This window comes from Pristis pectinata, chromosome 11 (genome assembly GCF_009764475.1).
Source record: "Pristis pectinata isolate sPriPec2 chromosome 11, sPriPec2.1.pri, whole genome shotgun sequence".
NCBI classification, from domain to species: domain Eukaryota; kingdom Metazoa; phylum Chordata; class Chondrichthyes; order Rhinopristiformes; family Pristidae; genus Pristis; species Pristis pectinata.
This window is the reverse complement of record NC_067415.1, coordinates 43,688,842-43,715,402: the sequence shown is the minus strand read 5'-3', so window position 1 is coordinate 43,715,402 and position 26,561 is coordinate 43,688,842. Positions and strand designations below refer to the sequence as shown.

Below are 26,561 nucleotides of genomic sequence, written 5' to 3'. Positions count from 1 at the left end.
TCTATAGGACTCTCTCTGTATGCTGTGCTCTTGTCTGAAAAAGAACCCTTCATTTCTACCTCTTAATGCCTTTGTTTTCAATCTTACAATGTCTGTGATGTTGTACTTCTTAAACTCTTTTTAAAAGTTCCTTTGCAACTCAGATATGCTGACCTCCCCATTACTTGGGAGGTTAAATTGCACATGGATGTTGAATGCCCTTGCACTGAATAAAACTGCTCTTTTTTTTTCTGTTAGCAAACTGGAGTGATGGGCATTGTTGGCAAATGAGGAGAGAATAGTAGGGAGGGAGATTTGCTTTGTAACTGGTTCCAATCTATCTATTGGGTGTTCTGTTGGGTGACCCTGGCCACCCAAAATGCTTTTCATCACCAGTTTTTGAAATAATTTGTATAAAGAAACTTTGTTAAGTATTGTCTCAGATATACTATGTTAAATTTTATATACTGAGAGCTGTACAGACAGACTTGGTGGACTTATTTTGGGCTACTAAAGAGGTTGTTTGATTTCTTTTGGATTTAAAACTCCATGCTTCAATCAAATCAGCATAAGTGGTTGGGTTATTAAGTTAATAATTTGGGTGTGCTGAGCAAAGAATTTCTGGTTTAGCAAAACATAAATTGTATTTTTTAAAAATATCAGTAAAATACTGTATTTCATTTCTTGTCAAAAATAACTGGATGTACTCAAGAAATGATTTTGACTTTTCCAGAGGTTCTTTGCATTAAAAGTAGGTCCATTGGCCTTTTAGTAGTATCTGGTAGGCCTTGAAATTATGATGTATTTGCTATTATTCCACATTGCTTTCTAAATTCATTTGAGTTTGAGTATGAGCCAGAAAAGTGCAACTGTGATCGGGTGATATGGCATAATTTAGAATAACCTGTTGACACTTGCAACAAGCTATAAAACCCTCTCATTTTTTTGTAACTAAAACATTTCAATTAAGAATACTCTTGACTTGTTACATTTATCAAAATCTATTCAACAAAGCAGGTTGAGTCCGTAGTAAAGAAGGCAAATGCAATGTTAGCATTCATTTCGAGAGGACGAGAATATAAAAGCAAGGATGTACTGCTGAAGCTTTATAAGGTGTTAGCCAGACCGCATTTGGAATATTGTGAGCAATTTGGGCCACATATCTAAGGAAGGATGTGCTGGACCTGGAAAGGGTCCAGAGGGGGTTTACAAGAATGATCCTGAGAATGAAAGACTTAACGTATGAGGAGCGTTTGATGTCTCTGGGCCTATGCTTGATGGAGTTCAGAAGCAGGAGGGGGATTTCATTGAAACCTACCAGATACTGGAAGTCCTGGATTTGGAGAGGATGTTTCTATTAGTAGGAGAACCCAGGATCCAAGAACACAGCCTCAGAATAAAGGGATGTCCCTTTAAAGCTGAGGTGAGGAAGTATTTCTTCAGCCAGATGGTGGTGAATCTATAGAATTCATTGCCACAGAGGGCTATGGAGGCCAAGTCATTGGGTGTATTTAAGGCAGAGATTGATAGGTTCTTGATTGGTAAGGGGGTTAAGGGAGAATGGGGTTAAAAAAAATCAGCCATGATTGAAAGGCAGAGCAGACTCAAAGGGCTGAATGGCCTAATTCTGCTCCTATATCTTATGGTCTTAAGGCATTAGGAAGACATGACTTTCACATTCATTCCGACAAACTTAGATCTATTGTTGAAAATGTGGTAATCCAACTATTTATAATGAAATTGTAGTGATGGTTTTTGTGTCTGTTCAGTTTCTGTGAATCTTCAAGCCTCCTCTATAGATTCTTTGGAATCTACTAAACACCACAGTTGTTTGAAAACTTACTGAAACAGGTATTTCTGCTTGAGGCAAATGGTTTCATTAGTGGCAAGAAATACTGTGATCAATTTAAGCTGTTTCATAACATTATTTTCTCAGTGGAAACATAGAATCAACTCTAGAATTGAAAATCCAAAATATCTGGAGCAAAATTCTGCAAATCTAAATGAAAGAAATAGACACTGCACTGCCTTTGCATGAGCACATGCTTCAAAACACATCAGGAGTTTTAATGAATGAACGAAGGAAAAATTAAACATTGTGCTGTATGCATAATATCAAATGTTCTTTGGTTTCCAGGGCCTTTGTTAGTTGCCACAATACTGTAAAATTCCACTCCTTGTATGTAATATAGTGTTTGATTTTATTTGTGGTAAATCATTGGTAAGCAATTTCTTATTGACCATAAACCAATTAGTTTTTAACTAAGTTAATCATCTTCTAAAGGCTGTCTGCAAATCTATCTGTGATTTTTGTGGGCATGTCACAATGTATCATTATACCTAATGGAAAGCAATCGATTAGTGTATAAAATAACCGATTGCACTAGATTATATAGTTGGATGCTTTTTCCCCTTTTTGTCTAAAATGGGTATGCCATGTAAATTGTTTGAGGCTGTAATGTTTTGTTTTATTCACTGGATTATAAACTACCACACTATCTATAGCCATTCCTGAAGCATGGTTATATGAACATAGTATTGGAGGGCAGGAGGCCGAGATAATCAACTCTGAGAGGAAAGAAATGAAAAAGGAAATGGTTTACTGAGTTGAACAAGAATGTAATAAATCGAATCGTGTTACTTTTAATGCAGAGTTAAGTTTCACACACTGCTTTTTGGGAGTGCATGAACTATTTTTTTTCTATTTTCAGTAGAACAGCTCATAAAGAAAACAGAGCTCAACCACAACAGCAACAGCTGCCAAGGAAGACCTCTCCATCACCAGGAAAGGTATGTTTCATAATGGCTCAGATTCAGTTATTTCAAATGTAATGTACATCAATGGCACATAATGTTCTTAAAAGAAATTGACATGTAATATAACCATTGAGCTTGTGACAATCGTGGCATGGCATGATAAATTATAGTCGTGTGGATATTTCAAATGTTTTGAGAAATATGAATTCAGAATGTTTTAATATTCATTACTCAGATTTGTATGGACTTACCTCCATTCCAGAAGGAAATTATTTTTCTGCTACAGGTCTGCATGGGCTAACTCACCTTAAAGAATCTATCCTAAAACTGCTATTCATTCTGACTAATCATTCCAGATCTGTAGTACAGAAAATGGGAGAGAAACCTGTACACTAGAATGAAGTCGTCAAATGAGTTTGTTGAAAGAATACATAGTATATGATCTGTAAACACTCCTTAAGTTTGTAAAGCATTATTATTAAGCATTTTGGTACAATCATTGTGCTCTTGGTTATCATGTATATTGGGGAAAAAGTCAGTAGTTGTATTCATTAAGATGGATTTTAAAAATGGAAAAAAAAACTTTTTTTTATTGAATCACCCATAACTGTAGGAATTCCCAGCTTTTAACTGTGCATTTGTGGGAATTCGATCACTTCGAGGAGGGTTAACAATTAGGAGACTAAAAGCATCTGTAATCTTGCTGATTGTTTGCCGAATGGCACCGAAATTGAGGTACCTGAAGCGAGGAATGTACTGCATGTGGGTGGACACAAAGCTTCATCAGTTTTTGATGAGCTAAAATTTGACTGCATTTATTGCTAATACACATCAAGCTCCATGCAAAAAAAATTAGAAATTGTCAATTTTGAAACAGGATTAGCGTGGTTTAAACTTAGAATTCAGCATTAAATGGACCCGCCCCATTTCCAAGTGAAAAATTTGCTGTTCAACAATCGGAGGAGGGTGCCAGACTTTAAAAGCACACTCTCCAAATGTATTTGGTGTGGAGGTCTGATTTCCTTAGGCGGGATGCTATTCATGGACTATGGAGCAGGTTGGGACTTTTTTCTTTGGAGCTTTGGAGATTGAGGGGTGATCTTATAGAGGTGTTTAAAAATTTTATGAGGAGCATGGATAGGGTGAATAGGAACCTGAGGGGTAACTTTTTCACCCAGGGGGTGGTCAGTATATGGAATGAGCTGCCAGAGGAAGTGGTTGAGACGGGTACATTAATGACATTTAAAAGGTACTTTGACCAATACATGAATAGGAAAGGTTTAGAGGGATATGGGCCAAACATGGGCAAATGGGGCTAACTTAGATGAGAATCTTGGTTGGTATGGACCAGATGGGCTAAACGGCCTGTTTCGGTGCTGTGTGAGTTATGCAGACATGCAATAATAATCCATTTATATTAGAGATGAATATATATTTTTAAAAAAGACAATGATTAAAGTTGATACAAAAGGATAAATTAAGAGTATATGTTAAAGGTAGCCAAAAAGTGGATTTGCTCAATTAACAATAGATTATAAGGAGATGGCAGATGAATTGAATAGGCATTTTGCATTAGTTTTTGGCGGTCATGATTTGTTTCCCTGAAGTAAACAGAAAATGCTAGAATTCTTAAACAATGTTGGTTGTCCATTGGAGACTGATTAGAACCTGAAAGGGACGTTGGTTCACTTTTGTTTTAGGTGCAGCCCTTGATCATATGGAATCTCGTTTTAGATTTGAACAGAATGATGCAGTAAGCAATCCATATATAATCTCCTAATATGGATTGCTCTATATATCTATATCCATTATAAATAAAGCCAATTCTAAACTTAATAGTGGGATAGATTGACTAAATAGGAATAAACAATCCTTCTTTAGTGACAGTTGAGGTATTGGGCCACATTAAGTATTGCTTGGTCCGCACTTCATGGGCTCCCTGCACTAGCCCTGCAGCTGCATTGACCTCTCTGGCCACAGCTGATACTGTCAGAAGGCCTTTTCACTGATCCTCACAGATATTTGGAAACAGAGACGCGTAGAAACAGTCAAAAAAAAGCTATAAATATTTATAAAAACAAGCAATGAACCAAATTGTGCTGGTCCAGGCCTGTGGCTCTTGAGTGCCCCCACATTAACTATGAACCAAAGTTTTGGGACTGCACAGTTCTCAATGCACTGCAGGTGTTGCCACCATGGCTCTTCCATGAGGAGCATTAGGTCACAAGTGCCAGTAAGCTGCAGGCAGTAGGAATTAAGGCCCTGTTCACAGCCTGCCTTAATGGTCTTTTCACTGATCACCCACATTTGAAAAGTTGGGAAACAATTTGCGAAATGAAAAGTTATTTAAAGAATTATGTAAAGTGCATGAATGCTATTAGTTGAATAAAACTATAAATTGAAACAAGGAAAAATGAAAAGGTTATCTAAACTTCTTTGAAATGAAGGTTGGTGATATTATGGTCACATGAAAGTGAGGGGGCCAGATGTGAAGTATAGCCAGCCCTCAACTCAGTAAGTTATTGGAATGCCCCTGGGCTCAGAGCTAACTGACAGAAACATATGTCTCATACCCCCAGTGTGATCTGTGCTTCCTCATACTGTGCAAGTGTGTGGTGCTCTGATACGTGCACTGCAGCTAGTTCTATCTCATCTGACAACATCGGTAATCAGGGTGTGGGGGAAAGCTACTTTCTGGTTAAATCTGGTTAACCGGGTTAGGGCACATATTTTGAAAAGCAAAATCCCTTTAACTTACTAGTTTTCAATACACTGAAAATTTAAATTGTAGTATTTCCTTAACTAACAAGAGCACTTAACTTTATGCTACAAGCCACTCTTTTCCTTCAGAGAATTTAAAAATCTTGTACAATTTTGTTATATTAGCTCAATTTGTTTACTTGATCTTAAGTGGCAGAATTGTTTTATGTTCCAGAATGCTTTTGCGTGAAGTTAATTTTGCTGTGTTATCTGTTGGTTATGGGTTCAAGTTCAGAACTTTTGCAATGCAAACTAGTCTGACGCTTGACTGAAAGACTGTTCCACTGTTGAGTACATGAGATGTTAGACTGGTCCCTTGTCTGTCTTGCATTTGATGAAAAGCAATGTTGTTCTGTATTTGTCCTTGCTAATATCTATCCAATAGCATCTAAACGGATTTACCTGTTCACTTAACTCCTTGCTGTTGGTGGAAGTTACTGTGCATAACGTAGGTGCAACATTTCCCTACTAAACAACAGGAAGGAGATAGAGAGCTTAGTGGAATGGTGTCATGACAACAACCTTTCCCTCAATGTCAACAAAACAAAAGAGCTGGTCATTGACTTCAGGCAAGGGGGCGGTGTACATGCACCTGTCTGCATCAATGGTGCTAAGTTCGAGAGGGTTGAGAGCTTCAAGTTCCTAGGAGTGAACATCACCAACAGCCTGTCCTGGTCAAATCACGTAGATGCCACGGCCAAAAAAGCTCACCAGCACCTCTACTTCCTCAGGAGGCTAAAGAAATTTGGTTTGTCCCCTTTGAATCTCACCAACTTTTACCAATGCACCACAGAAAGCATCCTATCTGGATGTATCACGGCTTGGTACGGCAACTGCTCCGCCCAAGACCGCAAGAAGCTACAGAGAGTTGTGGACACAGCTCAGTGCATCACAGACACCAGCCTCCCCTCCTTGGACTCTGTCTTTACCTCTCGTTGTCTTGGTGGAGCAGCCAGCATAATCAAAGACCCCACCCACCTGGGACATTCTCTCTTGTCTCCTCTTCCATCGGGTAGAAGACACAGGAGCCTGAGGGCACGTACCACCAGACTTAAGGACAGCTTCTACCCCACTGTGATAAGACTATTGAACGGTTCCCTCATACAGTGAGATGGACTATGACCTCACAATCTATCTTGTTGTGACCTTGCACCTTATTGCACTGCACTTTCTCTGTAGCTGTGACACTTTGCTCTGTACTGTTATTGTTTTTTTACCTGTACTACATCAATGCACTCTGTACTAACTCAATGTAACTGCACTGTGTAATGAATTGACCTGTACGATCAGCTTGTAAGACAAGCTTTTCACTGTACCTCGGTACAAGTGACAATAATAAACCAATACCAATACTAATGACTACAAGTCAAAAGTTAATCAGTAGCTCTGCATTGATACCTGCTAGGGTTAGGAAAGGCACTACATATGAGATAATGCTGCACTAAAATAGTCAATGCGTGCGAAGAAGATAAAAATCCTAGTAATTAGAACTAGATGTGGAACTTCAGTGGATGCTCTGGTTAGTGCATTGCCCTATGGGGGATTTTCAAAAGTCACGAAATATGAAAATTTTACTTTTTCTTTTAGGAAAAGACAATCCTTTGGACAATTTTCACCCTGATTGACAAATTAAAATGTAACTTGCACAGTTCCTGACATCTGCTGTATCTTTGTTGTTGGGAATCGTGGGAATTTATCTCCGTGGCACGTGCAGTACAGCAGTACAGAAGGCTGCCAGGGACGAGGGGAGACATATTTCGTGTGTGTGTGCATGCTTGCTACATCCCTCTTCCCCTGCTGCTCACCTCCACCACCACAGATCAAGTCATGTGCCACGTGTGGTCCCAAATCATGTGTTCATCACTCCAGAGATCTGCAATAAGGATTGAAACTCACCAATGATGTGCAAAATGTGCAGAGTATTTAAAAACTCAGATATGCAGATATAGGCAGCTACACATTGAAGACCCTTGAATTAATATCACTTGAAAGACTAGCTAACAGTTAAGAAAATAAGCAGAAGCTGGAGTATGGCATTTGACCACTCATGCTTGCTCTGTCATTCAAAAAGTTAATAGATGAACTTTTATCTCAGAGCTATTTTCTAGCACTAACCCAACAGTCTTGATTCCCTCATAATTTAAATATCTATCAGTCTCTGCCGTGAATATATTTAGCAATGGATCCCCTTGGATGGAGAATTCCAAGCACTCGCTATCCCCTAGGTGAAGAAATTTCTTCTTGTCTCAGTCCTGAATGTTTGACCCCTTTGTTTTGACAGTGACAACTGGTTCTGGGAAGCATTTGTATCTAATTTGCCGATCCCGGTAGGAATTTTGTGTGTTTCAGTGAGATCACTTCTTGCTCTTCTGCATTCTATAGAGAGCATAGATCCTTGCTCCTGTTTTATCAAAAGTTTAAAAACTAAGGTACTTAAACTTATTTCAATAACATATTATGGCTCTGATTTCTGTTGGGGAGGTGACAATGAGTGTCGGGGATGTTGGTGACGTGCTTGAATAAAAACTGACAAAATGCTAAAGGAAATTGCTCCTGTGTATTTCCTGTCCAATTCCACAATGGACAAGATTCCAACAGGAAATGCCCAATTGCATTTAAAAGTAGTTTTAAGGATTTTAGTGCAATTTGTTTGGTAAAAACGGAAGTAAATGGGTCCATTTTTTAGGGAAACGTTTGTAAAGATTGATACTGAGAGAATATTATACTTCTGTGCTGCTGTATTTACTTTATCTCTGTAATTTAAAAAAAATCCCACTTATCGCAACCTAAAATATTTGATTCATGTTTGTTTTCATTGCAAGTGTGTAATTTTGCAACCATTTTAATAACGGAAGAAGGGAGAGGTGCATGGTCCAGTATTGCATTCTATACCTTCTAATTTAGTTTTATTTAATTCCTATATTCTGGTTTGCCTTCCTGGTTGCCTAGACAATTTCTAGCACTGGTTCTATCCTATGCTATCTTTGGGATTGTCTTTGAAAGGGGTCAGAATAATACAACACTGAACCTTGTTATCTATCTTTTACTGGTAACAGGATTAGTGCCACTAAATAATAACAAAGTACTGTAGTTTTTCATTTTCTTCTGGAGTAACATTATTTCAGGAAAGAATCTGATTTCTAATGTGGCTTTTACTAATTTGTCTTGTGATTTTTTAAAAAAAAATTTTAATTCTGTCTTCATACCTGTCTCTAATAATGGATTCAGTCACACCTCCTGTCACCAACAATGGATTCATCTTGTCTCTCTCTGTCTGTCTGTCTCTATCATGTTTCTAATTCAGTCAGCCTGTCTCTTTTCCAAGATTATTTTGAAAAATGTCCTTGAGTGACTGCCTCTTATATAATGGATGTTTGAAGAACTTAGATTCAAAACTAGCTGCCTATTTTAAACAAATTATACAGATTACCTAAATTTGTTTTGAACGGCTTACCCACTCCTTTGAATTTGTGCTATTTTCAAACACATTTAAGTTTATTAAAATTAAGATAGCTGAAGCATTCTTGTTTGAGTGATGGTGATGCCTTGTACACCATGATGAAATTTTAATATTAGATCAAATTTTGATCCTTTTGATGATTTAGAAAAAATCAATATTCATTGATGTCATAAATCCTTTCTTATTAAATTATAACTTAAATGCTAGAATTTCGTGCTCTCATGATTTTAATAATGCAGTTCTTTTAGCAAGTGTAAAGTGCTTTTTTTTATAAAGTTTAATTGCCTAGTGACCCAATTTTGTAACAGCATTTTTTTCAGCATTATGCAATTGAAAATCTAATCTTTCTTGAATGAAATGTAATAATGATAATCTCTGGATTGTTTTATGTCATTTTGAAATTCAGCCAGGCTCTTCTTGGCATCATTAAGGTAGGATGATGTTGGGTAGTGCAACGCTACTTTTGGAGTATTGTGGGGGAATTTGAATCATGTTGTCTTAGGGGTGCCTTTCATTGGCCCCTGCAACACAACGTGGTCTTTCTTGTATGGTGGCAGACTGGTCGTTACATAAGTTGCTACATCCCATTTTCAGCAGAGGGCCAGCACCAAAATGCTTATTAGTACCCCACTGCTGCATCATTTAGTGCATCTTGTGGGGTATACTTGAATTACTAAGCAATTATATGCATGCAACTTCTTTGCTGCCACTTGCAAGATTTGAATTTAGCTATTTTTTTTCAAACTGTTAATTTAGAATCATTTTATGAAATAGCAATCCATCATACCTGTGCAAGCCATGAAGACCCGTGTGGTGTTACATTTTCCTCCCTTTGCCTTCACTGGTATTTTTGTTTTAAATATTTATCCATTTAATATTTGAAGGCTAACCTTCTTACTACTCATTTTGCTCTTCTAACAACAATCTTAATTTTTCCTACTGTCCATCAGCCACAGTGGAAATGGATTCTTTTCTAATATTCTGCATCCTCTAGCTTTCTGAAGAATTGAAAGACTGTATTCGTATGGGACTCCAAAAAATAAGCAAATAACTTCTGTAACAGCACTGAGTTTGTGTTGCCCCAACTACATTTTTATATATTTCTTGTATGTTTTGTAATGGTGTTTAATGAATCATCGTTATACATTTGAAACAATTATTTTTCAGCAAAGAGAAAACCCATTCAACAAATCATTCCCGTCAGCTGATTATCCAAATGAACAAGAGAGACCACCACTATCTGTTGGGAAGCAGTCAACATCTATGCAGGGTAATTATCGATAAACTGTTTAGATAAATAATCCTTCTGTAGAAATCATCTCTTTCATCTTAATGTTAAGATAGATGAAGTATTCATGCTGTAGGAATTAGCTCCTCTTTAATTCCATTATATTGTTTTGGTTTGGTTTGTGGATTTATTGGTGACATTTTCCCTGACTGTTTGATGTTAACATTTACTGATGATGAAATCCCTGTCTTGACAGTCAGTCAGAAATACCACAAGTATTTACTGAATTTATGGTGCCACTGATAACTGTGCCTTGAACAAAATTTGACCACTTTAAGCAATGCAGACAACTGTAACTTTTCATGTTGTCATTGGACTCACAAGATTGTTGTGCTCATTCTTTAATTAGGATTTTAAAGAGTTTGGTGTCGAAAGTTGTCCTCTGTTGCATGTACTAAACATTCCAAAAGGGGAGCATTGTGGTCAATAGCATCAAAGTTAGAAAGTTGAGTACAATGGGCATCTGCTCCTATATTGTGCATTTAGTGCATATGGTAGGAAAGAATTTCTACCCCCCCCCCCACCCTTTTTGTCCTTAGTTCAGCTGCAATTATTTACAAATCCCATTCAAAAGCATCCAGTAAGGATGGTTACACTATTGTAAAATGGGCTAACTGTAAGGTATTTTGTTACATTTAATATGATTCCTAATGTTTCTATTTCAGTGTAGGTGATATCTTAAAAGAATTTCTAAATCATTTGAAGATTATTATGCAACATATGTTACTACCCACCACAAAGTGAGAAATCATTTGCATTAATTTAAATAGAATCATTTGGTGTTCTACAGCCACTGGTGCTCTATTCTGCACAAATCCAGCTGAGAACATTGCAGTTTGTTATTTACCTTGGAAATATTTTGAACTTCAGGTATGGTATCCCATAACAAGTCATGAATTGGTTAAAAAGCTGTACTTAATAATTTTGAGTTTACAAGTATTGACAATCTATCTTTTTTTTGTCAAAATATAAAAATGCCTGTTTCCAATTAAATATGTTCATATATTTTCCCTATTCGGCTTATTTGACTCCAGAACTTTCAAACAATGGGGTCTATTCCTTCTATTTTGCATATGTGTTTTCATGGGTGAATCATTAGCCCAATGCAATCTGTGTTTGTGTCATTACACCATAAAGATGGCACTGATTTTGGGATTTTTGTGCATGTATAGATTAATATGGAAGTCTGATGTAGTTGTCAGTGATTCAATGCTCCTCTCCAGGCTGAACGACTACCTCAGTGAAAAGTGACTTGAATTGATGTGAATTTAAGAAAGCCACAAAGCAATCTGACATTAACTACCCGGAAGGTCTAAGTGATTTTTTTAAAGGCATAGTAAATCATAATTTCTCTGAGGGATTCTTTGCTGCCTTTGGTTGCTCAGCGGTCTTGATAGTATCACTGCTTAGAAGGCCTTGTTTGGACACCTGGCGGAATAATAGAAATTCTCACTACAATGATCATTAAATCTTTGTCAGGAGCTTTATTTGAGACAGTAGAGTTAGTGCTTTACCACTGACTCAAATTTGGGGCTATTATAAAACCTCTAGCCTTTAAAACTAACTAGAAGAGGGGAGGATTTTTCTTAAATTCACATGTAATTTTAAATGTATCTTATTAATAAAGATGCTGATGGTTCTCAATAACTTTTGGTGCAGAACTACACTCATCGATATGAAAAATCTATTAATAAATAGAATACTTTCCATTTAAAGAGCCAATTGTACATGGTAAATAATCCTAAATCAGGTAGAAATGGTTAAACAAAAAGGTCCCTGTTAACCAATCTTATCCTATGGTCTCAGAGGGATAGCCCTTAATTGTCATAATTTGACAGACAGACAAAACTAGATTATCATCAAGATCTAAATTTATTCAGAATCAAAAATTCTTGGACTGTAATTCAAGCAGCTACAGTAGGACCTGTATACTGTGGAATTTCCCATGGGGGAGTACACATTTCAATTAATCATAGCTAGTGGGAGGTGGTGGCGGTATGGGTGTATCTTGAGCACTGTCTTCTGGTACTACTGGAAGCTTTAGACTATCTGCTATTTGGAACGGCTGCGTTTGTCTCTTTATTCCTTTCACCCGTCCCACCCTTAAAATAAGTTATTCATCCTTTTTATCTGTTTTATTATCAAATTTTAAATTTTTTCAGCTTTTACTCATGGGCCAAAGGGCCTGTTTTGTGCTGTTGTGCTGTATGGTTCTAAACAACCCCCCTCCCCTTGCCCATATACACGCAAACTGAGGGGGAAATGCACATAAGCCCTTCACAAACCTGATGTGGTTCATCAAGTTCAATGTTTCAGCCTCCAGCTTAACACTGGATTTTACTGACAGCAAAGAAACCAGAGCATCTATACATCACTAACCATGTAAGAAACAGGTAGAGTATCTATCCCTCCAAAGATCAAGCAGGAGCATCCATTGTTGATAGAACTGTGTTATCTATGTTCTGGCCTGTTTGCTGACCAATGGGAGATATGGCAGGTATCTGTGGTTTTGTAGTGCTTTATTGAACTGGAAGGTCTCAACACCTGTAATGCAAGAATCTTGGGCTAGTTTCAAATTGTGACAATAAATTGATTCACTAGACCTAAAGTTTCCCCAAGCATTGTGAAATATATATAACTAATTTTGTTTTTGTGTGTGTGTACAAAATAATGGTTCAATACATCAGATATATTTTTCATCCATATCTTGAACTTCAGATTGTGTTAGAGCAGTGCCTTTAAAACAAAAAAGGTGCAGCAATTGTAATATCTGCTTTAGCCAATCACATTTTACTCAGCAGCATATCAATATACAAATTTGGCGCCAAAATTCATAGGCTGCCGTAAATCACATTTTGAACATGAAGCCAATGTACTTGCCCCTTCCACTGCACATTATCACTTGGCTTGCTTTTAATAGTATCAAGCTGCATGTAGGACTAGGACAGTAAGAACAAAGAAGATAATTTGGATTCATTCACTCACATGGTTATTTTACTTGACTAATCATCAGAAAATGTATCTTACATTAAACAATTTTTCTTTAAATGTTTTGTTTCTATTGAACGATCATTGATTCATGGAAAAACTTCTCAAACTTTGGACAAGGTTGAATAGCTAAAACAGGCCTGTACTCTTTAATCACAGACATGCAGGACTAATGCAAGCTTGTGTTTGATTACAAACATTTTCATAACGGTGCATGTGTTCATTAATAATTTATTTTCTTAATGGAGTAAGACACATTTTACTTACAAATTACATTCTAACAAATCATACTTTGACTAATAAAAAATCACTTTAAAAGTAGCTTATTCATTTTCTAATTATACACGAGACACCACCTACAACCTTCTGCTCGTATCCTCACCCAGTCAAGAGATTGTTGCTGGACTGTGGTTAGATGGGTCTGACTTTACAGCAATGGGTGGTCTTTGTTCAAGTGCCATTTGTGAAAGGTCTTCGGTGTACCAGGTTACACAGTGTTAATAATCTTCTCCATTTCTCTGTTTAGTCTTTTGCTATCTCTGTCTCTCGTGTTCTGTCTAGCTGTTTGCTTATCCCTGCCTTTGCCTCCTTCTGGGATTTTGTCATTTACTCAGCATCCCATTCATCTTTCTAAAAGAAGGTAGGAGCTTTTCCACTTATGCTGCACTTTTCCATAATCCAAGTTCATTAATTAACTTGAACATTTAAAATGTTTTATTGATGACTGAAATTAGTACTAAATTAAGGAACTCATTATTCTGATGTCTGGGTCATAATGGTTCACGTTCTAGCTGGGGGTGTTTTCACAAATTCTTTTCGTTTGGGGAAACTCTAGCCATTAGTAACCTATTGGGTGTGGTTTCACTAGAACTAGCAGAAGGATGAAAAACAAATTTCACGCATTAAAATAGTTACTCTTCTTCATTTAATTAAGTGATCTGCAATGCCAATTTATCAGGTGATGCTTGCCAGTGATTCATTTAGCTGCATATTATACTGGTCCATTGCAAATCATACTGGTCTTACTTATAACAATATATGTTGTGCAGCATTATTGTTGAGCACAAAATGTTCAAGTCTTGGATGTTTCCATTACACCATACTAGTAAGGAGAAAATCAGTTAGAATTTTCTTTGTTGCTTTATATAAGCATGACTGGTCACTAGAAATGTGAAATATTCCTATTGTCCAAAGCCCTTGTTAATATCAATAGATTAGGAATGAATTAAAAGTCAAAATAGCTGTTGGTGCGCATGCTTTTGCTTTTCAATCAAGTAACAACAAAGTTTTTTTTTCTCTTTGATATAATATATCCACACTAATAATTCATTTGTAGATGGAGTCACCACTTCTTAGAGTCATAGAGTAATACAGCATGGAAACGGGCCTTTTGGCCCAAATCGTCCAGCACAGTATATTTGTAGACCTTTGTTGCAAAAAAAAAATTCCATTGTTATTCCAGCTAAATTATCTTTGCACAGTGGACTAATGGGCTAAACTGATTGCCATTACTATCTTGACAAATGCACATCCATGAAAATGGTTTGTATTGTAGATTGCTGATGGAATGGTCTTGAAGTGAGATAAATCGAGTACAGACCAGTTGTTAACTTCTCCAGCACTGCTGTTTATGAACATTTTTGCAGCAATGAAAGCCAGCTAGGAATTAATTATCTTGGTGCTCTGTTTGGCTGAATTGAGTTTGCGAGCTTTGAAGAAATACATTTATCTTCCTAGAAATTCATTTATGTGACACCATTTTGATTTTGGGTTCTGGTTTGCAGTTTTGATGGGTTGCAATCCCAGCATCATAACCTGCCTCTCAGTGTTTGCAACATTAATTTACATAGTTCCATGCAATGGTGCAGGCATGGGTCTGTAGGAGGAGGAGATGGCATGTTTCAGCACTGCTCAAGTACATGGAGATTGCAAGTTGCGCCCCAAAGACTCTGCCAGAAGATGCTTCCTGCCAATGTACTTGGCTTCCAGTGTGTTTCTCACACTGGCCTTTCCTTCTGCACAGCAGGTGGAGAAAGAGGGAAGAAAAAAGGAATTGTCCAGCAATGACAAAGGAATCCCTGTGGATTTTCTGTCAGTAATTGTCTTATCTCTCCATGGTTCAGATGAGGATCTCATTCCACTGAAGAAGGTCATGATCTAAGAATATCTCCATGCAGCAAGGCCTTGGCAACATTTGAACTTGAGGCATCATCCTGAGTGGCAACTTACCATTGCACCGCAGCAGTCACAAATTCCATTATAACACACTGACATTTGATGGCTTTGCCCACTAATGCAATAGAGGCAGAAACTGCAGTTATCCAGATATTGTACCATGGATGGGTCTACAAGTATTGATGTGGACTTGGACACTGCTGGAAAGCATGGTGCCATGTTCTGTATAAATGCTTGAGCAAGATTGGAGCTGGTCTCCCCTAGACATCTTACACAGCCTTTTAAGCAGGTATGGTGATGTCCAAATACCTGATGTATTGGCCTTCATCTTTGGGTTGCACTGCTAATTCCTCACCTGAGTCCATTGAAGTAGAACTTGCTCTCCAGAGTGCACCAGCTCCTCTTTTGCTGTGGCTGAGCTACAATCTTCTAGTCTTGGGTAACTCACGATGTACAGATCCTACCTGGAGGCTATCCTCTACTGTCTGTGGAGTCCTGTATATGAGGTAGTGGCTGTGACTGTTGGATTGAGTGACTGGATGATGTTATCTTGTGCCTCAATACTGGGGATCTGGGAATTTGGGGGACTTTGGGTAACTGAAAAATCAACGGCACAAGGGTTTTAAGGGGAAGGAGGGAAGAGAATATGGGATGATTGGGGAAATAGGATGTGAGAAAGTGGTACAGACATGAGCATATTCCATCTTCAGTGACCTCTGCCCTGTAGCTGGCAGCAGGCTCTATCATAACTGATCTGGTAATCACAAGTAATCTCTCCACCATGCCACCTAAGATAGGCTAGTTTTATAGTCATGGTCAAAAAATTTGTGCTTGAGAGCAATCTGTAATGGAAAACATATCTTTTTAAAAAACATGCAATTCCTTGCTCCACCAGTGGGTCCTTCAGTCGTCATCATCTTTCAGTTATATGTTATCATTTTCCAATTCGTCCATTTTCATAATACTTTTGTCTTTATGGCATAACTTGCTTTTCATCTTCTGTACAAGCGAATCTTTGGCCTTAGTTTGCTTTGTGTTCGGTAGGCATTCTTGGTCATGAGAAGTTTTTCACTGCATGTGATGTTGCATGTTGATAATACTTCACTGATCATTTCTTTTTGCTATTATCTTTTTGCTATTGTACTTGAACCATTGCTTTTTTGGTGTCATTAACCGCTTTATTTCAAACCCTCAATTACTTTAAGATACAAATGTAAAACATATAATTAAAAAGAAATAAGAGGTGCATATAATTTTAGTTGTTTCTTGCATCATTTTGTAAAATATCCTTAAGAAACTATGCCATTGTGTTGATGGTTTCATTGATTTGTTTCTGTTAGTCTCGGCATTTATTGTGAGATATGCATGCTCAAATATGTAGTGGTTAAGTATTGCCAAATACTAGACTAGGACAAAGTTTTCTCCAGTTCTAATGCCACCTTCTTGCCATCAATGCTGCTACATATTTTTCAGCTTGCCACAAACATAATTCATCTATGTTATTATCAGAATTGAATGGTATTTTACCTGTTGCAAATGCTTGAGTTCAGTGAGTACCCTCGTGCTGTTTCCCTTGTTCACACTTCAGTTGTCTTCCTTGTTTCTCAATTTTTACATGTCAACCCAAATTACTACTAGAATATTTGTTTAACATAGACTCATAGTCATAGAGCCGTACAACATGGAAACAGGTGCTTTGGCATAGTAGGTCTGTGCCTACCACGTAGCTCTACACCAATGCCATTTTATTCTCCCACATTTCCATCAACTCGCCCACAAATTTTACTACTTACACACCTATTAGGGGCAATTTACAGTGGCTAGTTCACCTATCAGACAGCATGACAATGGATGTGGGAAGAAACTGGAGCCCATGTTCTCATGGAGAGTGATTTGGGTTGACATGTAAACAAAATTGAGAAACAAGGAAGAAAAAAACCATTCAATTCTGATGATAATATAGATGAATTATGTTTGTGGCAAGCTGAAGAATATGTAGCAGCATTGATGGCAAGAAGGTGGCATTAGAACTGGAGAAAACTTAGTCCTAGTCTAGTATTTGGCAATACTTAACCACTACATATTTGAGCATGCATATCTCACAATAAATACCAAGACTAACAGAAACAAATCAATGAAACCAACAATACAATGGCACAGTTTCTTATGGATATTTTACAAAATGATGCAAGAAACAACTAAAATATATGCATCTCTTATTTCTTGTTGATTATATGTTTTATATTTGTATCTTAAAGTAACTGAGGGTTTGAAATAAAGCAGTTAATGACACCAAGAAAGCAATGGTTCAAGTACAATAGCAAAAAGATAATAGCAAAAAGAAATGATCAGTGAAGTATTATCAACATGCAATATGGTATCCATACAGATAGCGCCAGTGCTTTGGATTGAAGCAGAATCATTGGAGCTGTGAGACAGCAGCTCTGCTAGCTATGTCACTGTGCCACCCAACATAAAGCTCTTAAATATCTTTCTTTGCAATCCCTTTTTATATTTTTATAGATTTTATTGCTTCATAAAAATGTCTTTAGACAAGCCTTTCAGAAATGTGCAGTTATTTTAATTAAGGTATCTCGACATTCATAATGATTCAAGCAAAAGAATTTGAAAGAACAAACCAGACCAATTACTTTCAGTCTGACTTTACCAATTTTCTAACTAACAGGATTGAAATTTGCTGTCGTGATTTGCACAAACACCTAAATTCGAAGATTATACATTAGAGGCTCTGATAGAACTGATATTTGTCATCAAGTAAAAGCTATAATTATCTTTTCTTTAATTGTATAATTTAGTTTCTTTATATCATTCCAATTTCTGTTTGAATTTTGGGCTGTAAAATTGTTTTATACTGTTTTTTGTGTAAATGATTATATTTATATTCTTTATATACAATTATTATATTATAACTCTTTCATAAAACTATTCTCTCCTGGTTAGTTTCTATTTCTATCGTCTCCTTATTGAAGTTGCCTTTATCCTTGCCCTTGTATACCCTTGTTTTTCTTCCAGAGAGTTTATCTCACCCAAAGGATAATGTGTCCAGATTACATTTTCCCTCAAATGAACATTCCCCTGCAGAGAATAATTCGGAAATGCGACCAGTGCCAAAGCCAAGAACTATTTCTTCAAAGCTGCAAGGCCCCAGTGATGACCTGAGCAATGCGTCAGGACCCAAGAATTGGAATGGTTTAAATGGCAATTCCACAACTCCCAAAAGCATTTTGAAACGTAGTCCAAGTTCAAGCTCCAATGATTCCGAAATCTTGCGAATTGGTGTCCAGGATTCAAAAAACAAGGTTGCTGCTTCTCAAACTATTCCAGAAGGAGCTATAAAGCCAACTGAAGCTATGGTAAATGAAGAATCCCATCGCAACAATAATCTTGAAAAATTAAAACAAGTTAGGTTCTCAACAAACGTAGATGAAAAAGAATATCTCAGACAGAAGAACATATAATGCCAATGAACTTCCCAAAATAGGTGAAGATAGTATCCTCGACACTGATTACATGGGGGAAATAAATGAAGAGAATACGGCTGGTATGGACGTTGTGGAGGAAAATGAAAGTCTTCAAGAGGATGGTGGGATTTCTGATTTGCATCATTTACCACCTTTGTTACAAACAGACTTTGTGCATCTGAATCAAGAAGAGGTTAATTCTGTGTCGAATACATACTTTCAATCCATCCAAACAACAAATTCAAATCCACAGAATTATTCAGATAGTCATTTACCAAGTTATAGTCCTAGTAAACTAACAAACCAAGTCCATGAACTGGACACAGGTGAGATGCTAATGGAAAAGGAACCTATTCGAAGATTGAATTCTCCATCAAATCCCTCCCATTACAGTATTGGTAAGATGGCTATTAAAGAAACTATTGCCAATCATTCTTATTCTACTGGTATGATGTATTTGATTTAAATCCGCTGAAGCTTCAAAAAATGTTAATTTCACTGTCTCATCTTCTAGGAAATCATCGAAAAACTTTAGGAAAGTGTTAACACAAGTTAAAGAAAAGGACAGTTACAATGTATTTCTTTAAAGATTATTAGAACACCATAATATTTTCTAAACCATCTTTTCTACAATGATAACCTGCATGCTCACTTTATCTTTTTATCATTATTTCACTTCTTCATGTTGTTACTGTGAACAATCACATTTGTAAGCTAATCACCACATTTGTTTTTGAATATGTTATGTCTGAAGCATGAAACAAATTAAGATAACAGTTGGGCATAAAAAAGAAAATACTGCCTGGAAAATGTATCCCAGTAAATAACCATATCAATGTGTATTTGTTTTGGAAATTCATTGTATTGATTTTAGCACAGGGATAAATTTCTAGGCATGTAATTCTTCTCTAGAAGCATAAGTGTGAAATTTGGGAAGAAGAGCCTTCAAACTAAATCAAACACTTTGTCTTGCTAAGGTCCAGCTGAATACCAGGTTTTGCATGCGGAATGCATCTTGTCTATATTTTATGTTGCATTGATTCAGAGATTTAAGATTCTCACAAGCAGCAGAATCGTAGTGATTGGTGAAGCAAATTACCCAAGGTGGGGAAAATTTAGTTCCCCAACTTAAATGAAAATTTGGAGTTTTATGCATTATTTTCATGCGGTACTCTGGGTATGCCTGGTTTTATCCATTCTTTCTTACTTTAATTTTAAATTTTCACATTGGCCATTAGCAGCAAGTTTTTAGCAATGACTGTGAACTATTTAATTTGCTTGAAAAGATTCCTTGTTGATAATTGCTGCCTGAGTATCTATAGTACAATTATGTGCAAGTGCAGATTACAGGACAGCTGCCACAAGGTTATGTCAATGAGTTGATGCCTTGCGAGACAAAGAATTCTTCTTTGATTACATCTGGGGATACCTTGCTGTCCATTTTCTTCTCACTGAGCTGAGCACCTATCTATGTCGAAGTTTAAGTGAACATCCTTTGAATCAGTTGGTTTTTATGGATTGGGAAGTTATCATAGTTGGCAAGGTTATTTGTCTTTATAAAGGTATTGATATTACACAGTAACGTTGCCAATTAATTTTTATCTACTTCCAGATTTATAATCTGATGATCTAAAAATATATAACATTGCTATGATGATGTGACAAAAATGGCATAGCTTCTTCTGCTTTTTCTCTCTCCAGACCAAAAAAGGTTATAAAGAGAAATTAAATAGAGAAATCCTTTTGCTTTAGCCATAACTAAATTCAGGGATGTCTTTACTTTATTGATATCACTTGAGGATAAGTTCTATAATATCTTAAATATTAAGTAATTATTATACAGATCGGCAGCAACTGCATATTAGCCATAACTAGCCGAACATCTAGCAGTCTGGAGCATAAAACTCTAGAAGCTTTTCATTTGAAACAAAAACAGTAAACGCCAAAAGCATTTGGAAGGTCAGGCAGCATATGTGGAGAGAGAAACAGTAAACATTTCAGTGAATGGCTGTTCATCAGAACTAAGAGAATGAGAAAACATGTGTATTAAGTTGCAAGAGGAGTGAATAGAGTAAAGGGAATGATTGTAAAGATAACCATAGAATCTGAGGGCTGCTTTAAACCCAGATTAAAGACAATTAGGTATTCCTCGAGCTTATGTTGAGCATTGTTGGAACAGTGTATATGGCCAAAGGTAGAGAGGTCAGAGTAATGTAAGCTTGAGGAATAAAACTTCATCTTCTGCCTGGGCACAGTTTAGCCCTGGGGACCTCGATATTGAATTCAACAGTTTCAGGTAACCAGCTTTTTAAACATTTCTCTCCACAAATGTTGCTGGATATTTTGGTTTCAATTTGGACTCTAGCTGCCACTACTTGTAATCTTGACAACTGGTCTGCACCCTATCAGATATTCCCTCTGTTCTCTCCACCTTTACCCCTTTGTGCAACTTAAGATGCATTTTTTCCCCTTTTCCAATTCTCATGAAGGGTCATTGGCCTGAAATATTGACTCTGTTTCTCCCTCCAGGGATGCTGCTTGACCAGCTGAGTGCTTCTGGCATTTTCTAATTTGTATCTAACAATCTGAATCTCCACCAAGTATTCCAATTGGTTTGAAATGCTCCAGTCAATGTTCTGCCCTGTCACAGTTCTAGAATGGCTCTTTTATAAGTTATAAATGACAGTTTTTGTGGTTGTGGCAAGTAAACTGTACCTCCTTATCCTTCTCAACTAGTTTGCAGCCTTTGACATGGTTGACCTCAATAGCCCCCATCAACTCTTCTTGACTGTCTTCCAGCTAGATGGGACCATACTCACCCTGATCCAGAAAACCGCTTATTTCTACCTCCCTGCAACTTTGCCTGATTTTTCACCTTGCTCATTTTACCCCCGAAACCCTAATTCATCCATTTGTTAGTTCCCAAACTTAATTGTTGCAACACCCTTAGCTGACCTCCCTTGTTCTATCATTGTAATTTTGAGGTTTACCGAAACATTGATGCCCATACCTTTCAAGTCCTGTTCATCCCAAGTCCTGTGTCTACTGATCTATGTTGGCTCCTATTTGAGCAACTCCTTGATTTTTAAAAATTTCACTTTCTTTTAAAATTCATCTGTATTGCTTCATTTACCCTACACCCAATACAGCCATGCTAATCTAACTCTGGCCCTTTGGTCATCTTTAAATTGAAACATTTCACCATTGTCATAGACCGCCAGGTCCCTGCTTTAAAATTTTGTATGACAATGCTCTTGTCAACATGATGCTTTGCTTAATTTAAGGTGCTGTACAGATTAAATGTTTTGTTGGTCATTAGTTGATATCAGGGATCCATCATTTAGAATGTATGTATAGTTTTAAAAAAAAGGGCAGCAGTTTTTCTTTGTTATGTTACGATTAAATACGAATGCAAGCTGAATTTTGATTAGAACCATTTTAGAAAAGAGTGTTGATAGCATAAACAGATGAAGGTTTATTTTTTGTGTTCCTATATTCATCTTAACAAAGATGTTAATTCATTTAACAGTTATGTTATGCATATGTTGAACCTTCATCTGGTAATGGCAGCCTTATGCTCCTGTGATTCATATGCCGGCAGTTGAAATCTACTCAAACAAAACAGTATTTATTCTTCTATTTGTCTCATTGCAGATAAGTGGATACCTCACACTGACTTTGAGTCCCCCCAGGTGTCTGATCAGCAATCTCCAGAAATATTCCAAGGTAAGCGGGTTAATTTTGCAATGCCTCTCTCCAAGACTGCGCCAGCAGAACAAAGACTTAAAGCTCGTTCTTCAAAGTCTCAAGTGCTTGATAAATATACCAGTGAAAATATCAAGGCAACTGATGAATCTATATCAAAGGTGTTGGATTGGTTCACCAGAAGTGAAGAAACACCATCTGTAAGATTAGAAGAAGTGAAAAGTCCAACTGAAACAATGGTGGAAGACAAACCTAAACCTTTAAAAAATGGACTTCCAAAGGCAGATGCAGAGTTTACATATAATGAATCAGCTTTGTTTGCAAAAGAACCCCAATTGTTGCCATATGTAAATCATGAAACTCAGGGGAAAAAAGAAAAAGATATCCATTTACAAGAAGTTCAAACTCAGATAAAAAAGAACATTTTTGATAAATCTGCAATCCCAGAACCAGTGCTTTTGGAGGAGAAAAGTAAAACTGGAACAAAAGCAGTTCCTGAGAGTACTTACCTAGTATCCCAGATTTTTAACCATCATTCCAATGATAAACAGCGGGACTTGAACCACGAGCAAAATAAAGAGTCAGAACAAGGGCCATTGACTTTAAAACCCTTCACAGAGGAAAGGAGAGTTGTCACAAAAGAAAGTACAGGAGGAGAATCTGAAAACACTGAATCAATTTCAGAGGATATTGATGTTTTACCAATTGCGACGATTGAAAATAGTACACAAGAGTCTAAATCAAGACCAGAGCAAACAAAATTTACCATAGAAGCTAAAATTGTGCCAACAATTGGAAACAAAGATGAAAAAGAGAATATACCTTCTACTGTTGAAATACCTCCAGCAAAGGACAAAACTTCATACCAGAAAAATGCTTTTGCAAATGCAGTGTTTGGAAAGTCATCCAAGAGAGAGAATATGATTGACAAGTATTCAGTTAATTACGGATCAGCGCCATTAGAAGACAAAGGAAATAATCCTACTGAAACTATGCATTCTACATTTCTCAGCAATGAAGTAGTGCAAATGTTGGACCAGAACAAAACTAAGGAAGAGCAATCTAATATGGAATTAGACCAACAAAACTTAAATGAAAATGAGAAAGAACAAGTAGCTAAAAAACATGAGGAACCTTTCTTGGAAAATGAAGTGCAAAGACAAAAGCAAACTGAAAATAAACCTGTGTATGGGGCAGTTTCAACAGAAAAGATGGCTTTTGACAAAATTGAAACAATGAGGCTATCTAGCAAGCAGAATGAGCAAGACACTAATACTTCACAGTGGAATAGAAATGTTAGTGTCCCAGAGGTGGAGGAAACATTAAGCAAAGAAGAAAATAAAACTGAGGTGAATCTCCATTTGGAGGGGAATGGTACAAATGTAACTCCTGAAGAAGGTAAACCTTTCACTATAGTTTCAATTAAGAAAAGAATATATGAAACATCAGATAGTTCTTTTAATAGCACACAATTCACAAACTTAATGAATTTTTGGGACAAGGGAACTAAAAGTTATAATGATGATCAGTCAATGTTTACTAACACACCTGATGACAAATATCTGAGAGCACAAATGGCAAGGAGAACTGAGCCAGGTTTTCCACAAGAGCCACGGCCTTTGACAACACAGAATCCTATACATATCCAGAGAATTACTCAATCTTCTAACTTTGAAGTTCCTGAAGAACCTACAGAAAATGAGTGCACCAAACCTCAGAGTCATGATGGGCCAACTGTTCAAGAAATAATGCAAAAGCTGCATCAACAAAATCAAACTGAAGGAGTAAAGAAAAGGCTGAACACCAAATATTTCCCCAAGGTTCTTCCCACAGACCCCGAAGAGATTCGGGTAAAACTTAAGAAAGCACCTGATTCATCAACTGAAGATGGGCTTTCCCCTACTTCCAGTGTTTCCTGGAGACATTCTTCTCAGGTAGAGGAAGAAACTGAAGAGAGTACAATTTTTCAACCAAAATCAAAGAGGCTGAACACTTCAAATATTGGATTGCAAAAATTACTTCTGGAAAAAGATGAAAGTGAAGTATTAACTGGCAAGGAACTGAATGAAGATAAAGGAGCTTTGCCATTGAAGGATCACTCCTTCATGCTCCGTGATAATGAATCAGTTGATGGACAAAACACTTCTAATCTAATCAAGAATAATGAAGAGGAAAGTATTCCAGAAAAGAGAGGGGGCACTGATGAATCATTGGACAACAGAATCCAGATTACTCCAAAATCATTTGGTATATCTTACCAGGATGAAAAATTGCCAATTAGACACACTTCTGATGCTGTGAGCAATAATGAAGGAAATCTTACTTTGTTTGCAGGAGATTCCAGGGTCATGGAGGGAAATGACATCTCTCAGGAGAAACTCAATAAATTTGAATCATCAGATAGTGCAACCCAAGCAATTCTGAACACAAGTGATGTATCTTTGCAAGAAGAAGAAATATCGTCTATTAAGAGTGATAAAGACCCTGTGTATGATGAAGACTCAGGAGTAGATTTGGAGAAGTATAAGAATGGTTTTGAATTACAATATAAATCTGAACCTAGGTTGGATCTTCCATCTGGAATTACTAGGACAAGCACCTTTAAGAAAAGTGATGATGGTTTTACCAAAATACCCACAGAGATCCTTGTATCCAAAAAGCCTCATAATGCTGAGCAGGAAGCTAAAAACATATTTTCAAATAATTCAGGAGGAAATGACCACTTGAATGTGGAAACCAGAGGTTCACTCAGTGAGCATCAGCATTATTTTATTCATTGGCATGATGGGCTGTTCTGTTTCTTTTTCTGAATTGATCTGTTAACATTTTCTATTTACTTCTGATTTTGAATATAGCTGATTATAAATTTCCATCAATCATCTCTTAACTTATGTAGATTCTGGATTTAACTGAGGGTGCCCTGTATGCTTAACTGACTGTGGAAAAAAAATCTTCAGTTCTATCCTGGCTTAATTCCAGAATGGGAATAATCATGGTTTCTTGTTTAATTGTCTATTAATTTACAAAAAAAAATCACTTATTTTTCTTTGTTGTGGTAGTATGATAAGAAAAGAATATAAGAATTGTGGTGAATCTGAAAAACATTAACTTTCCACAATTGTTGTAGCTTGGATGTTACCTCATGGGACTTAGATATACTACATTTTCATACTTGGTGAAAAAAATTATAGGTTCAAGCCTTCTGCAAGATTTGATCTTTTAATCTAGGATGGTAGTTCACTACTACTGACATGAGATCTTGCCTTGGAGTGAGGTTAAACTTGGGTTTTGTCTATCTCCTTTCTTAATGCCATTATTTTAAAAACAAACATTCACAAAACTTTACTGTGGGACCATTAACTGTGCAAATACAATGTTCATATATGTAACAAAACTGCATTCCAACATATTTATTTTTGAAGCAAATTGGGGATATATGAGAGATGTGTCTGGCAATTCTAGTGTACCCATTTGGACGCACAATCATTGTGGTCCCAGGCTCACTGCATCAGAGTTAATAAGAGATTTGTGGTTGAGGTGGTCTGGGAGCCCTGGAACCAAGCATTTGGTCAGAAGGGAGGTGTAATCATGAGAGGGAATTGACCATTGTTGTGGTGGGTGAGGTGGGAAAAGAAATGGAAATGGGAACCAACCATTGTTTTTGTGCCAGTGGTGGGAGGAGGTGGGATGTGGGACCGACTGTTGTTTTGGATGAGGAGGTTCAGGGATTGGGGGTAAGTATCAGCATAACATTAATTAGTTTGGAGCTAGAGAAAGGGGAGTTTGAGAGAGTTGGGAATCAGGGGCCAGGAGAAAGTGGAAATCAAAGACTGAGAATTTGTGAAAGAGCTGGAGATTGGGATTTGACAGTTTGATGGGAGCTGAGATTTGGATCAGCAGCAAAATGGGAGTACTGTAGGGTCACAGATTGGAGACATCTGGAAATTGGAGTTGTTGAAAGACCTGT

General features: G+C 37.0%; 1 protein-coding gene across 8 annotated transcripts in view; it reads left to right on the top strand.

Annotated features, from left to right (window-relative positions):
* The window catches only part of sytl2a (synaptotagmin-like 2a), a 117,762-nt gene that overhangs the window by 71,887 nt on the left and 19,314 nt on the right, over positions 1 to 26,561 (top strand). For 5 of the 8 annotated variants that reach the window (XM_052025992.1, XM_052025991.1, XM_052025995.1 and 2 more), the window contains 3 exons: positions 2,691 to 2,769; positions 10,124 to 10,226; positions 22,544 to 22,615. In XM_052025992.1, the coding sequence (XP_051881952.1) occupies positions 2,691 to 2,769; positions 10,124 to 10,226; positions 22,544 to 22,615 (254 nt within the window). Of the gene's footprint in view, positions 1 to 2,690; positions 2,770 to 10,123; positions 10,227 to 18,703; positions 19,288 to 22,543; positions 22,616 to 26,561 lie in introns of those variants that run through there. The other 3 variants (XM_052025998.1, XM_052025997.1, XM_052025993.1) reach the window with 2 other exon arrangements.